The sequence below is a fragment of the Chenopodium album genome, chromosome 24 (assembly GCF_948465745.1).
Source record: "Chenopodium album chromosome 24, dcCheAlbu1.1, whole genome shotgun sequence".
Taxonomy (NCBI): Eukaryota; Viridiplantae; Streptophyta; class Magnoliopsida; order Caryophyllales; family Amaranthaceae; genus Chenopodium; species Chenopodium album.
This window is the reverse complement of record NC_137857.1, coordinates 21,239,948-21,262,726: the sequence shown is the minus strand read 5'-3', so window position 1 is coordinate 21,262,726 and position 22,779 is coordinate 21,239,948. Positions and strand designations below refer to the sequence as shown.

General features: G+C 34.9%; 1 protein-coding gene across 2 annotated transcripts in view; it reads left to right on the top strand.

The window, feature by feature from the left end:
• Nucleotides 1-17,142, top strand: part of LOC145611143 (polyribonucleotide nucleotidyltransferase 2, mitochondrial-like) — a 32,795-nt gene extending 15,653 nt beyond the window's left edge. For both annotated transcript variants that reach the window (XM_081666388.1, XM_081666387.1), the window contains 8 exons: nucleotides 799-924; nucleotides 6,003-6,133; nucleotides 9,202-9,421; nucleotides 9,502-9,585; nucleotides 9,896-9,975; nucleotides 10,124-10,267; nucleotides 13,670-14,257; nucleotides 16,513-17,142. In XM_081666388.1, the coding sequence (XP_081522514.1) occupies nucleotides 799-924; nucleotides 6,003-6,133; nucleotides 9,202-9,421; nucleotides 9,502-9,585; nucleotides 9,896-9,975; nucleotides 10,124-10,267; nucleotides 13,670-14,257; nucleotides 16,513-16,617 (1,478 nt within the window). In that variant the 3' untranslated portion in view covers nucleotides 16,618-17,142. The remainder of the gene's footprint in view (nucleotides 1-798; nucleotides 925-6,002; nucleotides 6,134-9,201; nucleotides 9,422-9,501; nucleotides 9,586-9,895; nucleotides 9,976-10,123; nucleotides 10,268-13,669; nucleotides 14,258-16,512) is intronic.
• The last annotated feature ends 5,637 nt before the right edge of the window (nucleotides 17,143-22,779 follow it).

Genomic DNA, 22,779 nt, shown 5'->3' with positions numbered 1-22,779 from the left:
CACAATTACAGATATTTGATCACATGACAAGATCCTAATGTAAGGTGAAGAGACTAACGCCTAAGTCATTGACTAATTGATGTCGTGCTAGATTTCTATGTAAGCATTACAATTTACAATGTGTAGTGATGTAGGTTGTTTTTGTTGTCCTATGCATTTTCATAAACATAAAAGATTTATGGTGGGTATCTAAGATGTGAAAGGTCAAACTTGGACATTAACCTTTAAATTGTGGCATCCAAATGCATTAGTGAGATGTAAGGAGAGTAGAGAAATACTCTAGCATAGGCAACTAGGCATAGCCATTTCTGCCCCACATATGCATCATTTTGTCTTCTATCAAGCAATTGCAATAATCCAGAACATTAGATTTGCAAGCTGTGTGGTATCTGGATCTTTTATAGCTTACATGTGCCGTGCATAAATGCTGATTGGAGGCTTAGTTTATTTACTGATAGGCAAAGTACGGTTGTTTTGTTTAGCAGACATAGTTGATTCTATAGATTTTTTTTGCTGCTTCAGGAAGCTCTATTGAATGAGGTTAATCCGTTAATATGGGTTCAAAATCTTGGCTTTTGCCTTTAATGTTTTATTTTATGTTTGTGTCGTAAAATTGATGACATTGTGGGAGACGTCGTTGTTTATGTGTAACTTATGATTTTCTTAATCTTCTGTTTATGTGTTAAAAATTTATTGAATCTATGGTACATTATTTGTTCTAAATACTATACTTAAAGGCCAATTCTTCCAATATCTCACACAATTGATGGCTTTAAAATATAATTTGTTGTGATGTAGGAACACTTGCTGAGAAAGCTCTTCTTGCTGTATTGCCTCCAGAACATGATTTTCCTTATACAGTGCGTGTAAATTCAGAAGTCATGGCTTCTGATGGCTCCACCTCAATGGCAAGTGTTTGTGGAGGTATTTCTCATACATTATTTGCATCAGTTCCGTTCTGTCTAACTTTTCATAATAATATTCCATCGGTTCCATAATAATTGACAGTCAAAATAGAACACTTGCCAATGCACTAGCTTGACCCTAAATATGAATTATTAAAGATAAATAAAATTACAAAAAAGTTGATATAATGAAAGTTTATATCATTATCTAATTTAACATGTACATGATGATTTTAATTTTTAATTTTTTATTATAATTATAATGCATTAATAAAAAAAACCATTGTCAAAGTTAATGTAAGGATATTGAAAAAAAGTAAAGTGTGTCAATATTATTATGGAATGGAGGGAGTGACTATTTGGTCTCTAACTTTGTCTTATATCTTGTACATCTAAGTTAAATGCTTTGTACTGCATCATTTGTTCTCTTTTTATTCTCATACATATTTGAAAGGTTTTTAATTTTATTTTGTTATCTTTTAATTTTTATTTTCTTTTTTTACGTCTCCACTCCCATGGAAGGAGCTATAAGGTGGCTGGTGGAGTCTGGTACCCCCGAGCCCAATTAGTTGTCTTTTTTATATTTCATTTTCGGCTTCCATACCTATAAGTCAATATTTTAGAGTGTTAAACACGAACCAGCCTTGTACATGTTTGCAGTGAGTCCCAACCTCCTATGTTCAAACCCTAAGTTTTTGGTTGTTTAATATTTTCCCGTTGTTCATACTTCATACCTTTTTCAGTAATCAACAAGGTTTGATCACGAGTCTAAAATCAGACCAAAGACTATTGAAGGAATATTTTTTTTTTCTCTATTTATAAAAATATCTGTATAGTAATATGGAAGTTTTGTTTATTAAAGAAAGCTACTCCCTCCGTCCCATAATTAAGTGCTTGTTTATCACATAGTACGAATATTAAGGAATAGTGAGATTCCTTTATTTGTAATTAACGGTATGTAAATCTGCTAGTACTTATGCATTTAATGACAGAGAAAGTGATGGTTTGAAATTTGAATGAATGGGAATTAGGTGAAATGGTACAAATATGGCACTTTTGGGTACAAAAAGGTAGGACAAGTTTTTACAAGGGTAAATTTGTCCAAACTTTTATGATAGATTGGTAAGGTTTCAAATGAGCACGGTTTTTTGGGACACCTAAAATGGAATATGAGCACTTAATTACGGGACAAACGGAATAATCATTAAATGCATTTTTGATAGCCTTATGTTAAATAACTCCCGATAAGCGAGTAGTAGACTAGTCGCAGGGTAGGTGCAAGAAGGCCTCGTTGCTCAAGTAGTCTAACCTCCGAAGCGAACTTGAGTATAGAGAAATGCTCTTTTTACCCTCATAAGGCCTATCCCCACTAGGGTTTTCTATCGCTCGAAAATGTAAGAAAGAAATGGGTTAATCCGGCAAAGTATTTAACCTACCCTGTTGCCTAAATCTGTCGGATAATTGTCTTGATGTTCTTATTTGCCGCCTCCATCGCCCTATTCATTTGTGGCCTTTATGGAGAGGACTTGTGGTGTTGAATCTTGTATTTTGCCCGTAAGTTTTCGCATTCTGCTTGAAAATGGGTTCATTGGTCACTGATTATCTCATGGGGACCCCATAATGGAAGATGGTTTTTTCCAGGAACTTTGCCATATGCTTTGTAATATTAAGTTCTTCCAAGGATATTGAAGAAAGTTAGTCAATTTTTAGAGGGTTATATACATAATTTTAAATAAATACAAATGTGGTCTACTAGATACTTCCATTTGAATTGCTTACTTATTAATTGCGTGTTTTTTTTTTTTTTTTTTTTTTTTTTTTTTTTTTTTTAAAGTTTTTTCACTAATTATTCTCATTTTTCACTCTATTAAAATTACATAACTTACCTTTACAACAATTAGAATTTTGTCTTTTTTTTGCGCCAAGCAAAAATTTTGGATAAACTATCTTTTTAAGAGAGAATTTATAATTTACACAAGTATAAATTTATTACTATAATCATCTAATTTGATATTATATTAACCAATTAGTTGTTGGTGTAGTGGTGATTAGGACTACACTTGTAGGGAGGACTTGTGTTTGATCCCCTGCAACAACAATTGACAATTAGGAGGGAACTTAACCACCCACTGATTCCCGAATTCGAATTAGCCCAAAGGGTGAACCGAGTGGAACACCAAAAAAAAAAAATCTAATTTGTTATTATGTTAGTCAGTTTGGTAGGCAATGCTAAAAGTTACTTTAATTAAAATACAAAAAAGTTTATAGTTATAAACAATGATGATCTACTGTAGTGGCACATCCAGTATGGGTTCAATCCATTATGGGTTTAGTTGAACCCATACTGGATCCAAAATAATTGATCGGTTATGTATATATACTAGTTTTGATAATGGGTTATATGAAACAATGCACTATGTTTCTATAAACGCCACTGCCAGCGGTAAGGGAGTCTGACTTAATACATGTGGTCATGGCATCCCCCCCCCCCCCCTTTTTTGATTGGTTTTTTTTTTTTTTTTTTCCTTTTGACTTTTACTAGCCCAAAAAGGGCTCCCAATACCGGTAGGGGTGTTCAAAAAAACCCGACCCGACTACCCGATGACCCGCAAAAAATCCGATGGGTAATTGGATAATTTTTTTGTTTTTTCGGGTCGGGTACCCGACTTACCAAAATAACAATTTCATAAGACGGGTCATGGGCCGCAATTTGGTTATCTCGGGTACCCGAGTACCCGTTAACAATAGAATAATGCCGTGAAAATAAAAAGTCTCACTCTCTCAAGCCAACCCAGCCCAATAGCTATAGGGTTTTATTTTTCACACTCCCTAAAAAAAAAAATAAAAAAAAAAGCAGCCACCATTCTATCTCTTCTTCACTCAATTCATCCTTAATTCCTCACGCCTTAATTCCATCCCCTTTTCATATTTCTCTACTCCTCAAACTCTCAAAGCCTCTTCTCATCCCTCACTCTCAGCTTCATCGGCAATCGTCCACTCCTCTGTCACTACCGTTGCTTTTCCAACCTTCGTCTCTGGCTTGTTGTTGCTTCGCCTTACTCCGTTGGCAGTGGTCGTTGCTACTTCGCCCAACAATATCGCGGTGGTCGCTACTCCAAGCTCTAATAAACCATTTCTATGTTGCAAGACTTTCAACAGTACCAAATAGGCAAATACCAATGTTCTCTTTTTTTTTTAATTGTTTATATATGTACGATCTAGTTCCTTGATGGCAAATTGGCAATGCAATTTCTAATTATATTTTAATTTCTTTTTTATTCTTTGTATATTTCAATTTATTTTATTTTTTTTGAAATTGGCTTTGTGAAATTGGTTATTTTGTATGTAGGTTGTAATATAATTATTCTATTGTGTTCAGTTTGGGTAGTAGATCTTGATTGTTTATCACGTTTTTACCTTTTGGGAGCAAATTAATTGTAATCATTAAAAAATTCGAGTACTCTGTGACCCGACCCGAGATATCCGGGTACTCGAAACCCGGGAACCCGATTTTCTCGGGTCGGGGCATTGGGACGAGTTTCTAACTACCCGAAAACCCGGGTACACGGGTACCCGGATGTGAGCACCCCTAAATACCGGTACCTATTTCCTAAACAAACCAAAGCAGTAGGCATTGACTACCTCACTTTTATTTGAAGTGATTTTTGTCATCTATAATCAATTCAAGCAATTTTATTATTTCAGATTTTAGGGTTGAATTAGAATAACAATATACAATTTTACATGTTTTCAAGAGACTTTGAGTTAGGTTTGATGTAGAATTAGTGTTAATTAGTTTTGAATACGTGAAGAGTAATCTCCTCAATGACTTATGTAAAGAAGTAAAAAACAAATTGTTCAACAAGATGAGTGATCACCTATCGAATGATTGTTAGTCATATAGTTAAGGTCGCTATGTTACTCGGACTCTTCATTTTACCTCAACTACCCGTGTCGGACCCTCGACCCTTGGACATGGGTATGACACATGGAGACTTCATTATAGTTGAAAATCATAAAAAAATTTCACAAAATAGCCGAGTCGGACACTTGTACCCGTGTCGGACACTTGTACCCGTGTCGGACATGGGTACCTCAGTCCGAGTAACATAGAAGGTCGCTATGTTACTCGGACTCTTCATTTTACCTCAAGTACCCGTGTCGGACCCTCGACCCTCGGACATGGGTATGACACATGGACACTTCATTATAGTTGAAAATCATAAAAAAAAATTCACAAAATAGCCGAGTCGGACACTTGGATACGTACCCGTGTCGGACATGGGTACCCGAGTCGAGTAACATAGGTTAAGGATGATGATATAATAAATAGCTTTCAAAACATGAAGACTCATCTTAATTGGAATTTTTTTTTTTAAAGGAATGTGCACACCCGAATCATGATTTGTAATTTAAATTTTAAATTGTACTATTGGATTTTATTATACTCCCTTCGTGTTTTGATAAGTGTTACAATTACCAAATGCAGCCGTGTTTTAATAAGTGTTACATTTCCTTTATTGGAAAAAAACTACATTTTAATATTACTCCTTTCTCCTTTCATGGTCCCCACCCAACCCACTACCTTTTTTTTTTATTATTTCTTTCTTCTCACATTCATTACTTTTCAATAAACTGTTAACCCCACTATCTTTCTTTTACAATTTTTTAATACTCCAACTACCCCACTTACCTTTTATTTTATTTAAGTCAATTAAATTGCCTACTATGTACCGATCAAAGTGTAATGCTTTTTAAAACATGGAAGGAGTACGTTCTTTATGACCCTGAACATATTAGGAATTTTTTTTTCGGATCCACCACTGTTCTGTTGTAACACTAAACTAATTATTTATGTGCTAGACATTATTAAGTTTACAATTTTTGTATAGAAATATGCACCTATTTCCCTCAAAATCTTTGATTTGCCAATGATGCCATCCTCCGCCGCCCCCTCTCCCCCCTCTTTTTCTAAATGATATAACGACAACTTTTCTATGTAAGTGCTCTATGAATTTTCATGGGTTATTATTGATGCATTTGTAGTTCTACTTAAATTCTGTTTCCCTCCCTTCGCTTACTCCGTTTTTCTATTAGGTAGTATGGCTCTAATGGATGCTGGAATTCCTGTGAGAGAACATGTAGCAGGTGTATCTGTAGGCCTTGTTAGTGAGGTTGACCCAATTACTGGCAAGATAACGGATTATCGCATTCTGACTGACATTTTGGTGAGACACTTACTTATCATCATTCTTCTAATAATGCCTGATATTTGTGGGACTTGAAAAGTTAATTGAGGTAAAGATTGTGGAAGAAGCCCTCATTCATTATTGCTATACTTGTAAATATGATCCTATAATGAAAGTTCTTTTGGGGGGGGGGGTATCATCACGGCATCACGAATGTCATCTTTTAAAGGTCCTAGAAAATTACGCAAAGTATTATTAAAAGGTGTCAATGTTTCTTTTTAACCTCAATCCAAATTAAGCTAAACACTCTTATCTTTAATTTTGATTTTCTCATTTCATTCTACCCAACTTATACAGGGTACCTACATATGTGATTGGAAAATTTGTCAAGAATAAGTCAACCTTTGCGTGGTTAGCTCGAAATAAGCCAACCTTTCGATTAACTCAAAATAAGTCGATCTTTATATGATATCTTCTCAAAATGAGTCAAAACCTGTTAGACTAATAATTAACCGGCAATTAAGGTAAAGTATGCCATGTGTCATTGTGTGGTTGGTCCTTTTTTTAAAAAAATAATTAAGATTAATTAATTAGTAATTAACAATTAATTCAATTAATAATTATATCAAAAGATAAAATAAACAAATAAACTAAAAAAAACCAGCCACCCACCATCACTGACCACTGGCAGCCCCTCCCCCTGCTGGCGACCGACGGCCAGATGTCTTCCCTGGCGCCGGCGACTCCAACCACCCCTCTCCCCCACCATCGCGACACCCAACCCATTGCTTTCTCCCGTTCCCCTGCCCCCTTCCCCTTTTTGGAAACGTGAAACCTAAACCCATTTAGTAATTTAGAATGGTTTCGCAAGGATTGGGATTAGGTTTTTGATGACGCATTTACAGGTGGGTCGATTTATGGTGGGGATGAGGGAGAGGAGTAGTGTTCGTCGGGGAAAATGGGAAGGTCAGAGTGGGGTTAGGGGAAACGAGAATGAGGAAAAGGGTAAGAGAGAGGTGGGGGTCGTCGGCGCCGGTTGAGGGAGGTGGTCTTCGGCGCCGAAGGAGGGAGATAGTTGCTGGCCTCTGGCCGCCGGCGGTTGGCAAAGCAGGGGCTGGCAGTGGTGGGGAAGGGGGAAGGGGGTTGAGCTATTTTTTAATTTTTTTTAAATTTGTTTATTAACATAATAATTAACATAATAAATTTATTAAATTATCTATAATTAAAAAAAATAACCTGTTTAATAAGTTGTAGGTCATTTTACCTATTAAAAGAAAATACTCTTACAAGTCGACTTATTTTAAGTTAATCGAAAGATTGACTTATTTTGAGCTAACTACGCAAAGGTTGGCTTATTCCTGACAAATGGAAGGAGAAAATAATCGAGATTCCAAATTCTAAAGATATGCAGTAACTTAGAGTGCTAGAAAACTCTAGTCATTCTACCAATATGAAACAACTCCTAATTTGTCGCCAACATAATATGTTGCCCACATAAAGGCTAATGAACATTTTTTTTATAGCTTAGATTTCCAAATGTAGGAAACTAAAAGACTAGATGATGCACATAAGGATTTTGTAAGTGAGCATAGATATACTCCCTTTGCCCTTAATATTTGTTCTAATTTCCTTTTTAGTCTATCTTTTTTAAATTACCCCTTAATATTTTTGGTTAGGGGAACTCTTTTATCCTCACAACCACTATCCTTGGTCCCAAAAAGTTTCTCTACTATAAATTTCTTCCAACCAAGGTTAGGGGACCACACTTTTATCTTCACAACCACTATCCTTGGTCCTAAAACTTTTCTCTTCCATAAATTTCTTCCAACCAAAAATAAAAAAGAAAATGACCTTAATCCTATGGAGCAAACAAAAGGGGAAGAGGGGAGTATATTCAAAATGGTATAAGAGTCCCTTGATTGTATCCTTTTGCTTATGAATTTTAAGGAAGCACCCAACTTGAACTCAAAAAACAAACTATTTTTATTTAAAATTTCTCTCACACGGATTTCTTTTGTAGTGGAACTCTAAGAAACAATATCAACCTTTAGATTTATGTGGATGACTACATGGAATTATCACTTTTGGTTCATGTAGTTGACCCCAATTATTGGATTTAGGCTTTGATTGATTGATTGAATATCCCCTTTGTGGAAAATCGTTATTGGAATGAATTAGAAAATTGATGCTCTTGTGCCTCTGTCTCATTCTAAGCTCTCATTTTAGCGACTAATTTTAATTATGCCTTCACTCTACTATTGATTGAATCATGACTATAATAAATTTGGGCTGATGTTCTATGTTAACTATAGTAGGAAATTTGTTGCACACAAGTGCATCACTAAACTTTTAACCCTTATAACCATTAACTGTTGCTCATGAACTTTTTAAGATGTGGTCATGTCACGATGAGCTCTAGTATTTTGAGCCTTCAATAGAATTTTGATTGAGTCCTTATATGCAAATAATCGAGCATCATGTAGGATTTAAATTTAAAGTGTTATGATAGAGAAGTAAAAATTGATGCCCTTGTGCCTTGGTCTCATTCTAAGCACTCATTTTAGCCACTAATCTTATTTATGCCTTCACATTACTATTGATTGTATCATTACTGTAATAAACTTGGGCTGCTGTTATAGGTGAACTATAGTAGGAAATTTTGTGGTCACAAATGCATCACTTTACTTTTTGTCATTCAATGTTGCTCATGAACTTTTTAAGAAGTGGTCTTGTCACAATGAGCTCTAGTCTTTTGAGCCTATAATTGTTGTTTGATTGAGTCCTTACATGCAGAATTGGAAGCTTCTTATAACAAAGATAAGTGTCGAAACTTCTGTTGTTTCATTTGATTACATATATAAATGTGAAGATTTGAATTAGCATCAGCGAGATACATAGTTCTTTTTTCTCATCTATTGTCTGTTATTTAACTACTATTACTGTGGGAACTGCCAGATATATGTTTTATAGCTCATTAGCTACTTCAACGCAACTTTTTTGCTAAGGCACCCTTTGCCTGTCCGAGCTAAATCACACTCTTCAGTTTTTTATTTTTGTGATTGGCCAGACTATCACAGCGTAATGCTTTTATTGATCAAATTTTTCAGGGGCTGGAAGATCATCTCGGAGATATGGACTTCAAGATATCCGGGACACGTAATGGAATAACAGCAATTCAATTAGACATAAAACCAGCTGGAATTCCGTTGGATATAATTTGTGAAAGCTTGGACCCTGCTTTTAGAGGCCGTCTCCAGATTCTTGATCATATGGAGCGTGCGATTAATGCACCTCGTACTGAAGATGATAGAAACTCCCCTCGATTAGGTAATTATTGATGACATCCGCACTACTATGTCACCATTGTGATGCACCTTTACTAATTCTAGTTACTTTCCTTGCTGCAGCTACCTTGAAGTACCACAATGACTCTATTCGCCGTTTGGTTGGACCTTTAGGTGCCCTGAAAAAAAGGATTGAAGAAGAAACAGGTTTATTTAAAATCTAATACGGTTTATTTTGTTGTACCTAGTTTTCGAAAATTTAATTGTGGATCAGCAAATTTCAGTATGAGCATTATCCAAATATGTAAGAACAGGAACTGTGTAAAGCAAAAAAAAAAAAAAAAAAAAAAAAAAAAAAAAAAAAAAATATTAATAATAAAAAAAAGGAGTTCTGTAGGTTATTAATATTAAAACTTCAAATATAAGGTTATTGAGATTGGAAAACTAATAACACAATCTACTGCCTGTAATTCTCTTTAACAAGTGCTAATAGTTGCTACATCAATTTTCTTGTCAGGTGCACGGATTTCCGTTGGTGATGGAACACTTACTATAATTGCTAAAAATCAATCTATAATGGAAAAAGCACAGGAGAAGGTGTCCCATCTAGGCTCTTCTGTTTACAATTATAATTATTTTCAACCCTAATTGTTCAGTCTGTTGAGTTGCTTGTGGTTCCATTGTACACCAATACAAATATTCTTATGATTTGTTGAGTTATAGGAATACTAATTCTCTTTTTCAGATTGAATTTATCATAGGTCGTGATATTGAAGTTGGAAAGGTCTATAAAGGCATTGTAACGTCAATCAAAGAGTATGGTGCTTTTGTGGAGTTTAATGGAGGTCAGCAAGGTCTTCTGCACAAGTCTGAGCTGTCTCATGAACCTGTAAGTGAGATTCTTGTGATATCTTTAATTCAAACTTACAACTTATATCCCATTTAATCCCACAACCCAAAAAAAGAAGTAAAAAGGATGGGAAAAAGAGCATGAACTTATTCCTCTTGAACTTCAAAGAAATATTGTAATGGTTGTCACTTTTTCAATGTTAAAAATTTAATTTTTTTTCCATTGTAGTTTTGTTGATTTTCTATTGTAGTAATGACTTGTATCTTGATAATTTATTTGATTTTTTTTTTTCTTTTCTCAAACTGCTTTAGGTAATATAGCAAATAGCTTATAATGATTTATTAGTGCAAAAATCAGATGTGTGTGTGTTGTACTCGTCAGAGTATGTTTTGGTGGTTCTTGAGTGTTTTTCTTTCCCTTCTTTTTTAGAGAGCAAAATAACAAAAGAGAAAGAATCCAAAACAAATAGCATAGGGACTGCAACTGCCGATTGGTTATTGCTAGTCTCCAAAAACGCTATGCCTTTCCACCTACAAAGTTTGTATTAATGGCTAAGATCTCTTTTAAGGTGGAAGTTTTTGTTTAACACACCAACTTTGTGGAGGATCAATACCAATGATATGCTCCGAAAAGTAGGTCACAACTTGCTTTGCTAAGTTAACAGTGAGTCTTGCTCAAATGTTTTCCTTCACATAATTTTTGGAGGAATAAGAGAAGAGAGATAGGGATAAGAAGGAAAAGGATCTGAGAATTCTTTTGTTTGTTTAGTGAAATGAGGATAAGGATAAGAAAGCTACTTATAGGGGCTGGGGGTTATAAGGGATGGGGATAAAAATGAGTTAGTAAAAGACTTTTTACCCGTAATAAATAGGGAAAGAGGAGGGGAGAGGAGAAGGTTAAGGGTAGTTAAGTAGTTCTGTAACTTATCTCAATTTAATTCCTAAGCTATAACAATAAAGGGAAATCATCATTTTTATCCTACAATATCCTCCTTATCCCTATCCCTATCAATGTAAGTGGTTTTATTTCTTCAGAGAACATTCTTTTAATGCATAAAGTGGCCTTGGCTTTGGGCCCAAATTTAGCAGATTGGCTAATGATGATTTAGCTTGTGGGGTTTGTTAAGGAAAGAGATTATGTTGCTTTGGAGGAAAATGCTGTTGAGCATTTTTCTGGAGAGGAATGATATTACCTTAATGGTGTTGCGGTGATTCAAGGAATTATGTATTTATTTCAGACCATCTACCATTCATAAATTAACATAATACTCCAACTCTTTTTTGCCCCATTTATGATTTACATTTCAAAACAACCCTTTCCTCTTCTTTTTTTTTTTCTTCTCCTCTTTTTTCCTTTATTTATTATTTAGTTGTTTTGTGTGTTTTCTCCTAAATTAACCTTCTTATATAACTGATCGGTTATCCCACTGTTGCTACCCCACTCCGCTTTCCAACAGCAACCGTTGCAGTAAAGAAATTACTCACAACACTATTGGGATTACTAAAGTTTGATATTGACTGGAGTTGATTGGGACTTTAGCGCGCTTTTTGTTTAAAGTTTTTATTTAGCAGGCGGGGTGAAATCATTGTTCAAATTCTTATTGAGTTATAAGAATCAAAAGTGTTATAAGAAGCAGCATTATTCTTGTTTCAAAATTGGGCCTGGCCACTAAACTCTCTTTGCTAGCCCAAACGAAGCTTATCTTTCACCTTGCATGCCAAATCCTTCACCGAGTCTAGCTGGTTGGGTCTTAATAGCCTTACCTCCACCTTAATGTCATTGCGCAATCCATAAACAAATTGTCTTATGACAGCTTGATAAACCGCTGCTGGTAATTTGCCACTGCTCTGAGTTGTGTATGCTACCACTGCTCATGCAAGGTCGGAACTTACGCAGAAGCATCCCTTTTATCTCTTCTCATTGTGTTATTGGGTGGCAACGATGCTCCCACTGGAAGACGGTAGAAATTGAAATACTAGTCTACTCTAAGCATCTGTCCATTGGAATTATCTCAATGGAGTCGCTATAGTCTCCAATCAAAAATCCATTCCGAGCATTACTCTAGTGACATAACAGTGCTCCTCATTGGACTCTATGAATGCGGTTACTTTTTCCTTTGTCATCATCACTGCTGGGATGGAATTCGTCTCCTCTTAGAATTTTGATTTTTAATTCACCATAGTTTGTCCTATGAAGCCATGCTTGAAATTTTTTGTTCTTATCCGCATAGTAGCCATCTAATTGGATTGATATCAGAGGAAACTACTTTCCTAGAAACTAGCTTCTGATAATCTGAAGCAACATTATAATGAAAATAAGAGTTTCACATTTTCCAGTATAAAATATGCTTGCTAATACTGGTCTCATGCTTCTGCCAACACTAACCTACTGACCTTTCTGTATCTTCGTTGGCAGTTTTTGTGAGCAAATTCACTTAAAAGTAATCTAACTTTTGTCTTTGTAAGAATCACCTTCCTTAATAACGATGAACCTTCTTTCAAATTGAAGAAACCTTTTGCTCTTCCTAACATTTTCCAGCTCATATTTTCCATCAGAATTTTCCCCTTAATTAGTATTTCTGTGGCCTTATGAATGTTATGGACGGCATCCAAAAATGAATCAAGGTCCAAGTAGTTTACGCTCTTTTTACAGAGCTTAATATTCTCATGCTTAAATTTTTGAACAGAACATTAATATCTTGCTTTACTATATTTCTGAAGTTTTCATAATAGTGGCACACAAATTGAAAGAAATAGCAAACAAATTCATAAAATTGTCTTTTGTCTATTTTATTATTTGTGTTTCATTTGTTCCTATCTATTAAAGTTTAACACCGAATGACAAGTCAAGAGATATAAATTCAGCAAAATTTTCCATCAGCAGCATGTGAATAATTAGTAATCCCCTGCTTTAGCACATAATTTCTTTCAACCATTGGACAAGTACAAGCATTTTACAGGACCCTCTAGGCCTCTAAATTGAAATTTGCTTAATTTAACAATATGAAGGTGGATTAAATGTAGTAATCATAGGAGAATTGGGAAATAAGAACATCAAAACTAAATGCATCCATCTCAAATCTAAAGCAATAGATTTATACCATGCCTTTGCACTATAAGTCTTATATACCTGAGATCATTGACAACCCTTGATACTGTGCTGATCAGTTTGGCGGTGGTTTTATTCTCTTCTAGAAGATTGATTTTCAGGTCTCGTTTGTTTTGAGCTGTCAAATCAAGTGACCTTGACCAAATTTTGTTTTTAGTACTACCTCCGTTACATATTAGTTGCAACTTTGGAATATTTTATCTCTCACAAATATTGCCCAAAGTTGCAACTAATATGTAACGGAGGTAGTATAGTTTTTGGAGTCTACAGCTCAAGCAGGTCAACTGAATCAGCTAAATGTTTTTAACTTCCCGTGTCTGTTTTTCCCATCAGGTCTCTCGAATTTCAGATGTAGTGTCTATTGGTCAGCAGCTTTCTTTGATGTGTATAGAGCAGGATGTTCGCGGTAATATTAAACTATCCCTTAAAGCGAATAAGAGCTCTTCTGCTGATAAAGGATTTGCTGGAACAAAAAAAGGTGCATCTCAAGTATGGGCATCAATTGGAGATAAAACTAATGGTCAAGAGAAGAATAGTGGTAAAAAGGACCCAGTTGTAACTAAATATGCAGCTGCTGAAGTCGCAACCTCTGCTGTTTCAGATAGTTCCTTTTTTATTCGAAGTGCTGCAGAGTGTGATGAAGAGGAAGAAAAGTTAGCTGCTTTAAGTCAAAATAGGACTCTCAGCACTTTTGCATCCTCTGATCAACTAACTCTAGATCAAAGTGTCAATGACTCTGGTGGAGAAAAATCTGCTAGTCCGAATAATGTGTCTAAAGATAAGAAGTCAGAAGTGGGATCTGGTATTTGTGCAAAAGACCTGAAACTTGGCACAGTAGTCACAGCTAAAGTATATCAAATTCGTACACGGGGGTTAGTCCTCGATTTGGGAGGCGGACTTAAAGGAATGTATCGTTTCGAGGTATGTTTCCTTTTTACATCTCATCCTTTTCTGAATTGACTCTGTTATAGAAGTTTTGTATTCTCAGGCCTCCATGTCAACATGAAAATTTTTATGTGTTTTACAAAGTATAACTTATCTCTAATATGATTTACATTATTGATCTATCATCAAAGAATTTTAGGCAAGCTATTCATTAAGAAACTGTATGCGTGGATGCTCAAAGTTGGTAGCCTATATTAGTGTCTTTTGCAGACTCTGTACACCTGTGATCTGTGTGCTACATTTTGTGGTCATTCTTGTTAACTTTTTAGAATCTGTAGTCACCATTACATTTAATATGCTCCCTTCCCCTCCCTCTCTCAAATTCCCCTTTAAGGTAGGAGATCAATGAGGACACTGCCCTTCAGATTTTAAATATCTTTGCTGTATTCTATCACTGACTGGAATATTGAGGAAGCTGTTAAAATGGTTTCCATCTCATGTTAATGTGTAAGTGAGCATATTATAGACTTGGGGTCACACTAGATGTGTAGAAGGAAAAACTTTGGGTTGCATACTGCTTTCAGTAATTGGTTTGAAGCAAAATTCTAGAACATTTCTAGTATCACCCCAATCTGAAATACTCAACATTCCAACGTATATATGAACTCTTGATGCTTCAATTTGCACAACAAAATGTAAACTTTGCATAAATTATTTGAGGTCAACTGGTGTTAACCCTTAAAAACATACTAACTGCCTCACTGGCCATCATTAATGACCCAGTTTGAGCAACTTAAATGAGGTATTAATTCGGTATCATAATGCTGTCAAGTAAATAATACCTTTCGATGGTACAGTTACACATGATATATTAAAAGTTGCCAAAGTTGTAAATGGGTACGTCTTATGCTAGTGTATGTGAAATATGCCACCATGTAAATCAGTAATACCATTAAAAGGTGTAATGATATAATGCAACCTTTTTAGGATAAATTTGTAAGTAGTAAATCATATTCTATACACCAATGTAAAATCAGGGTACCTGAATCAGATTCTGAATCAGAACCGGAATTGGAACCTGCACGAGAGGTTTCGGTTTCGGGTAATAAAATGGAGAACCTGGTCATGTTCTCGATTTTTTGGAACCGGAACGAGTAGGGTACCCTGTAACCTGAAAAGTATCATTTAAGCCCACATCATACATCAATTCAAGCCCAAAATTTTATAATTAAAAATAAAATAATAGTTATATATATATTTAATAAATTTGCTAAACAACTTCTTTAATTTGTTGTATTTACAAGATGTAAGATTTGTAAATTTACAATCCTCCAAATTTTTCTTGAAATTATTTTGCAAAAAATGTAAAAAATATATTAAAAGACAGGGTATCCTGAATTGGAACTGGAACCTACAAGTTTCGATTTCGGTTCCCAATTTTCAGGAACTTAAAGTTTTCGGTTCCAGTTCTCATTTTGAGGAAATTGTTTCAACAAATTTTGGTTCCGGTTCTACTCACTCCTAGTAAAATCTAATAAATTATACTATAACACAAAAGATGGCATTGATGCTTCAAATAAAATGACTATTATACCCCGATATGTAACAGGTTTCAATATGGTATTTAGGCTTGGATTGATTGATTGATACCCCACCGAGTATGTACCTAGGTTGCCTCACCATTAGTTCCAGTGTAAAGGAGCATGATCTTTTTGTTGCTGTGACATTAAATTTGTTCTGTAATCTTATTACCATTCTGGTGTCCTTCCAGCTATCGCGCTGTTTTGAAATTTAAAAAAAAATAAATAAAAATTTCTAGCATCTACAAATCCTACCAAAATTCATCACCTTTTTTCCCTTTTGTTGCTTAAATTGCTTCTTATAGAGAAGCTAAATAGTGTGCAAATTGCCTTTCTTCATAAGCCAAGTGCAATGCACTGGTCTTGTTGTAATATTTAATTGTTACTTTATTAGTGAAGTGAATCAACTTACTTCCTCCCTCCATTTTTATTTAGATGCATCATTTTCGTAATTGCAGAATATTAGATATTTTTGGGAGTAGAGAGAGTTAAGAGAGAAAAAAATAAAGAGGGTCCATGTGGTAGAATAGAGATAGAGATAGAGATAGAGATAGAGTTAATTTATGAACTAAAAGGGAAAGTGATGCATCTAAATTAAAATTTTTATATTTAGAAAGTGATGAATCCAATGAATATAGAGGAAGTATATTCCTTTGAGATTGGAGTTCTGCATAAAACTTTTTCTTCTAACAATTTGATATTTGTCTGCAGGCAAATGACGAGAGGGACTTTAAGGTAGGTGATGAATTGAGAGTGCAGTGCTGTAGTTTTACAGGCAAAGGGGTTCCAGTTATGTCACAGGTGAAAGATGAGTAGTACAACTTATTACCTTTGTGATATATATTTTGATGACAAAGAGCTCCTCGGAACTTATACGTATAGAAGGCAGCATCTGGGAAATTGATTTGCTGATGTTCATGATACTCTTGCGAAGCTTGCATCGATTTGATGCTGACAATCATCTAATTTTATGCCTCCTCCATATAATTAATTGCTTCTTAATGGTGACATGAGGGAGGCTCTCATGCTGCCAATAGATGAATCTTCGGCAGGACACATTCTAAGGGATTTGATGGTCTCAATTCTGTAAAAGATTTAATTGTTAGATATGTTTTATGTGATTTCCTGTTAATTTAGGTTTACTTAATTTTGATGTAACCGATTGAATGGCAAAATAATTACTAAGCTGAAAACTCTTACCATTCAATGTAAATTGTTAACGATAATTTAAGGGTTTTGCTTATCCTTTTGGTTACTTTATTTTGATGTAATTTCAAATCTGAATGATGTATAAATTGGTTGAAACCCAAAGTCCTAATAGTAAATCTATCTTCAAGAGGATGTTCACAAGCTGGGTTCTTCTCCTAACATTGATAAAGTTAAGTCTTTTTCTAATGAGCCCATAAGCTCATTAAAACTCCTTGGCAGATTGTCCAACCTTTTTGCCTTGGGATAAATTGGATGATCTTGTCACATACCTTATTATAGATTGTTTTACCAATAATATTGTTCCTAGCGGTTTCAAAAAAAAAAGAAGTAATGTTCTGAGCAATGTAAAGGCTTTCATCAGATTCCCCTGTGAAAAAAGGATCAAGAGAAGACGGCTTTCATCACTGATCAGGGGGTTATTCTTTTATACTGTGATGCTGTTTGGCTTGAAAAATGCGCCTGCTAATTTCCACCAATGATTAATACAATCTTCATTAATCAGATTGAGAGGAATGTACAAACGTTCATTGATGATATGATAGTCAAATTCAAGCTTCAGACTGTCATACCTTGTATTTTTATACGTATTTTGTTTAAAATAAGTATTTTGTGAAATATTTAAAACAATTTGAAAGGTTTTATTATGGTATTTTAATTATTTATTTTAAATAAGTTTGGAAATATTTTTATAAAAGGAAAGTTTATTTAATAATTTATTTTATTAAAGTTGGGGTTTAATTTAAGTAAGTTTTATTTTAGTAAAGTTTTAATTGGAAAGGGTTTAGAAAGATTAAAAAGGGAAAGTTAAGTAAGAAGGGTTTCTAGAGAAAGGGGTATAAATATTCAACACTTGGGCAAATTAAACTTTGCCTAGAGTGGAGAAAACCCAAGGTAACATTTCTCTCCCTTCTCCTTTATTTTCTATTTCTTTTTCTTTCTTTTCCCCTTCTCCTTTAATCACGGCCGACCAACTCCACCACCACGCACCACTGGCCGCCACCACAGCCACCAGCGCAAGCGCTAGCAGCCGCAGCGGCACCGGCAGGGCGCGATTGCAGCCCAGCTGTGTCGTGGTGGCTGCTGTCCTGCGACTTTTCCGAAAAAAATAAATTAATCTTGTTCTTTGTTTTTAATTTTTTATTAAACCTTAGATCTAATTGTTAAATATGGGTTTTATGATTAATATAATGATGTTTGATCATGAGTAGTATGCAATTTAATTTTCAGATTTTAATTCTATTTAAAAAGCTCTAATTTTGAAATCCTAGATTCATAAATGGTTTAAAGGATTATATTTATGATTAGGGTGGTTTAAACCTTTAATTTAAGTGTTTTAAAGTATAATTACAACAAGTTTAATATACTCATAATGTTGGAATTTTTGGTAGTATGCTAAAAATCAAGTTTCTTTAAGGAATTTTAACTACCCATTATTTTGGGATTAAAGTATGAAGTTTTAAATAAAATTTTAGCTTGTTTTAATTAATTTTGAGTGGTTTAATTTAATAAGAGTATATATTGCTGGAAATTTGTGTGGAGTAGATATTAATGCCTCCTTATAAGTTTGGTTTGTAGGAGAATTCCAATTAAGTGATTTCGTATAGTTGTGGCGATTCTAAGATCATATCCAAGGTACGTTCCCGTACTTGGCATATAATTGTGATGTAGGAAAATGCTAGGCTTGATTTAATTAATCCCAAGTAGTATCATGCTAAGATTATGTTGGAAATTGTGGATATGTTGATGTTGGTGATTGAATTATGAAGCATGATTTATTTGTGATGGATGAAGGATTGGAAATTATTGTTTGACATGTTATATATGAACCACACTTTTATTTATGGCATGTTAGGATGAATGTTTAATTAAACTACATGTTTAATTGAGTTTGAGATATCAAAAAGGAATTTATTTATGGTTCATATAATTTTTATTGATGCATTAAGCATGAGGAATGAGCTAATTAAGTGTCTTTGTACACGAGGAATAAATTTAATGTTGGTGCCTTAGTGCACTAAAGGTGTTTTTAACACCGAGGGATAGGATTTGTGGCGCTTTATGCGTTTAAGGTGTCGACACCGAGGTAGATTTAAAATAGGTTCAACATTTAAATATTATGTGGTCACTAATTATTCAAGAATTAAATTGGTATGGTTGATTGTTGAATAATTATTGTTGATTGAATGATTATGGTTTGAGAGTTATCACCAAGTTTAATAATATGTAAATGACGTAAAGCGAAAGAGTTTAATAATAAGTGGTCACTAATTATTCAAGAATAAGGGTAAACAACTTTGTAACGTAATAAACATCCATAGAGTTTTTTTTTTTTTTTTCTAATTTTCTCTCTCTAGAATTGGGAGCATCTCTCACTAAAAAGTGAGTCTCCCTAGCTCAGCTAGGGTTCTTCATATCTCCTTCAAGGAGCTGCTTGTATGCTTGTTTCTCCAACAGCATATTTAATAAGCATTCTACACATCGAAATGGGGAGGGATATCAATCGGTTTCTTCTGTCTGTTGTAATCCTAATCATCTTTCTGTTATCTCAAGAAGATTAAATTTCTGGCATTTAATCTAACCTCGTTTTTCATAAAAGGCCTCAACCTTTTACTAGATAATTTATCCTCCCAACATTGCTGTGAACCCCTTCGGTTTCTGCAACCAATACCATTCAAGCAGTAATTGCTCTTGTCTCCTACTGGTGCAGTCTTTAATAGCTAGAGGCGGCTATATAATTAGAGTTTAATTTCTCCAGTGTTTGCTCCCCATGCGTGTTCTGGTTAATCTTCCAAGAACAGAATTTTGCCTATAAATGCAAAGAACTTCAGATATATAACTTAACTTCTATCTACTCCTTTCTTAGTCTCTTTTCTCTTCGTTTCCTCTTCTTTTTTCTATTTCTGCCAGTACTTAACTCCTCCTTCTTTCTTTAATCTTGTCTTATCTGTTTATTCTTCTTGTCTACATTATGAGTTATGAAGAAAACCCTCATAATGATCAGGATGGTCATAATATTTGAGATCTGCGGGGAGGGGGGGGACCTTTGATTCCCACTCTAAAAGACTTTACCTTAAAAAATGTGGCTATTATTTCAACTCAAAACCATAACCCCCTTCTAAACACTATGTGCAACACATTGTGAATACTCGGTGGATAATGAGGGGGGAGATAAGGGTTCATAGGTCGGGGCCGTACTTCCTGTTTTAATGCAGGAGCAATCAAGATCAAGAGAGCCTAGTGAGTGCCAGTACGATAGTCTTTGATGGAAGTCATCAACTTGAGAAGGTATCAAGTAGATTACGTGCCCCACCTAATGAGTTTCACTCTAACGAGAGTATGGGTGAGAGTACATGGGCTACCTTTAGCCTATCTCACAGTAAGTTGGGCAAGGCAAATCTTTTGGCACGTGGGGTATATTAAAGAAATATATCATGAAGGTCATGATTTTTCTGCTCATGTTGAGTAGAGAGCTTGTATGTTAATTGATCTGTCTATTCCACTTATACCGGGATGTTTTATTCCCTTGTAGGCTAATAGAGTAATATGGGTGTATTTGAGGTACGAAGGAATTTACAAATTCTGAAAATCTTGTTGTCGTGCAGGCCACTCCACCTCTCGTTGCAAGCTTCATGCTGTGGTAGCAAGGCGAAGAGTATGACGTAGGTTAAATGAGGTGGAAGCGGATGGGAGATGGGTTCTGTATGGGCAAGTTGAGTACCCATTTTATTCAAATTTTATTCGCGGCCTGCCGCAGGTTTTGAAATACCGGCATCGATCTCCGTCGGTATGAGATTCAAGAGGACTCTTCTTTGTATAGGAGAGTGCCAAGAGAGGATATGGGTTTTGATAAGGGCCATTCGTGTGATGACCCTTTATCATCTCAAGAGAGTGATGGCAGCGAGCAGTTCCATACGGGTGAAGAAGATCTGTCAAATGAAGACTCGGAGTTGTGTAAATGGAGCTTGAATCAGTTGATGTGTCTAACTTATATAGTATTTTACCTCCGTCCCTTGGTCATAATTAGTAGTGTTTTGGGCACTTTAGAGTCACTTTTATTACTAATTGGTATTTCTAGTATTTTCATAGTTTTGGTTGAGTTTTGTAGGGTATTGCACTTTTGGAGCATTTTCCCAGGTTTTCATGGAGCAACTACGGACATTGGAGGAGCACGACCATCCTTCGTAGCCCAAGGCCAGTTAGAGTCATCGAACCGGTAAATAAGGGCTCGGTATTTGAGATTTTGAGGCAAATGGACCGATTATTCAAGACCCAAGGAGGATATTTGGTTTGGGCCGGAGTTATGAGCCCAAACGAGGAGTCCATTGTGCCCAAGTGGTCTTGCCCGGCCAAGAGAAATCCTGCCCGAAAGCGCGCCCGATCGGGCGGGGCGGAGTATATGAAGCATCAGCTGTCGCCCAAACTCGCGCCCGGCAGGGCGTGAGGGAAGACTCAATGGGCAAAAAAGGCGCACCCGATTGAGTGGTGCCTCGCCTGATCGGGCGCGTGTCAGCATTAGGAGTTTTATTCGTCGTCTAAGTTTGTTTTAGTTCAGGTTCTTGCTTAACATAAAAACGTTTTCGTTAAGCAAGATTAGTACTTCCTTTTATTTTTTTTTATCTCTCTACTTAGATTATTTTCTCTCTCTAGACTTCTCTCACACTTTATACTTTGCTCTTAACTCAATTCTTTATTCCGATTACTTTGGTAACGATTTATTTTCACTTAATCTTAGCTATTTATTTTATTCCTTTGATCAAGTCTTATTTTATTGTTTTGATTAGTTTAGATTTAATTATGTGTGAGAAGTTTTCTTCTAGGGTTTATGGGGATCCATAAATAATATGAAGGAGTAATTTATTGTTGTTAATTGTCAATGCTAGATTAATTTCCTATTGATTGATTTAATGCTCTGTGACTAGATTAGCGCAAATATTTTATACATGAGTTTGACAATATTGATTCGAGATTCGAGAGATGAGAGTTGATATTTAGTTCTAGTTTCAATAGACAGATTAATTTATAAATGGTTAAGTCGAGATTTGAGAGATGAGATTTGATACCGGTAGATTAATTATGTGATTATAATACGTAGCGAGACCCCTTTATGATCTGGTTAATTGATGCATTGATGATTGACTATTATTGATTATTGATATTACATGATAATTTATTATTGAATTGTTTTAACGCTTTACAATTATGGCTTGTAAGTTATAGCAATATTGAATTGATAATATTGATTCGAGATTCGAGAGATGAGAGTTGATATTTAGGTCTAGTTTCAATAGACAGATTAATTTATAAATGGTTAAGTCGAGATTCGAGAAATGAGATTTGATATCGGTAGATTAATTATGTGATTATAATACGTAGCGAGACCCCTTTATGATCTGGTTAATTGATGCATTGATGATTGACTATTATTGATTATTGATATTACATGATAATTTCTTATTGAATTGTTTTAACGCTTTACAATTATGGCTTGTAAATTATAGAAATATTGAATTGATAATATTGATTCGAGATTCGAGAGATGAGAGTTGATATTTAGGTCTAGTTTCAATAGACAGATTAATTTATAAATGGTTAAGTCGAGATTCGAGAGATGAGATTTGATACCGATAGATTAATTATGTGATTATAATACGTAGCGAGACCCCTTTATGATCTGGTTAATTGATGCATTGATGATTGACTATTATTGATTATTGATATTACATGATAATTTCTTATTGAATTGTTTTAACGCTTTACAATTATGGCTTG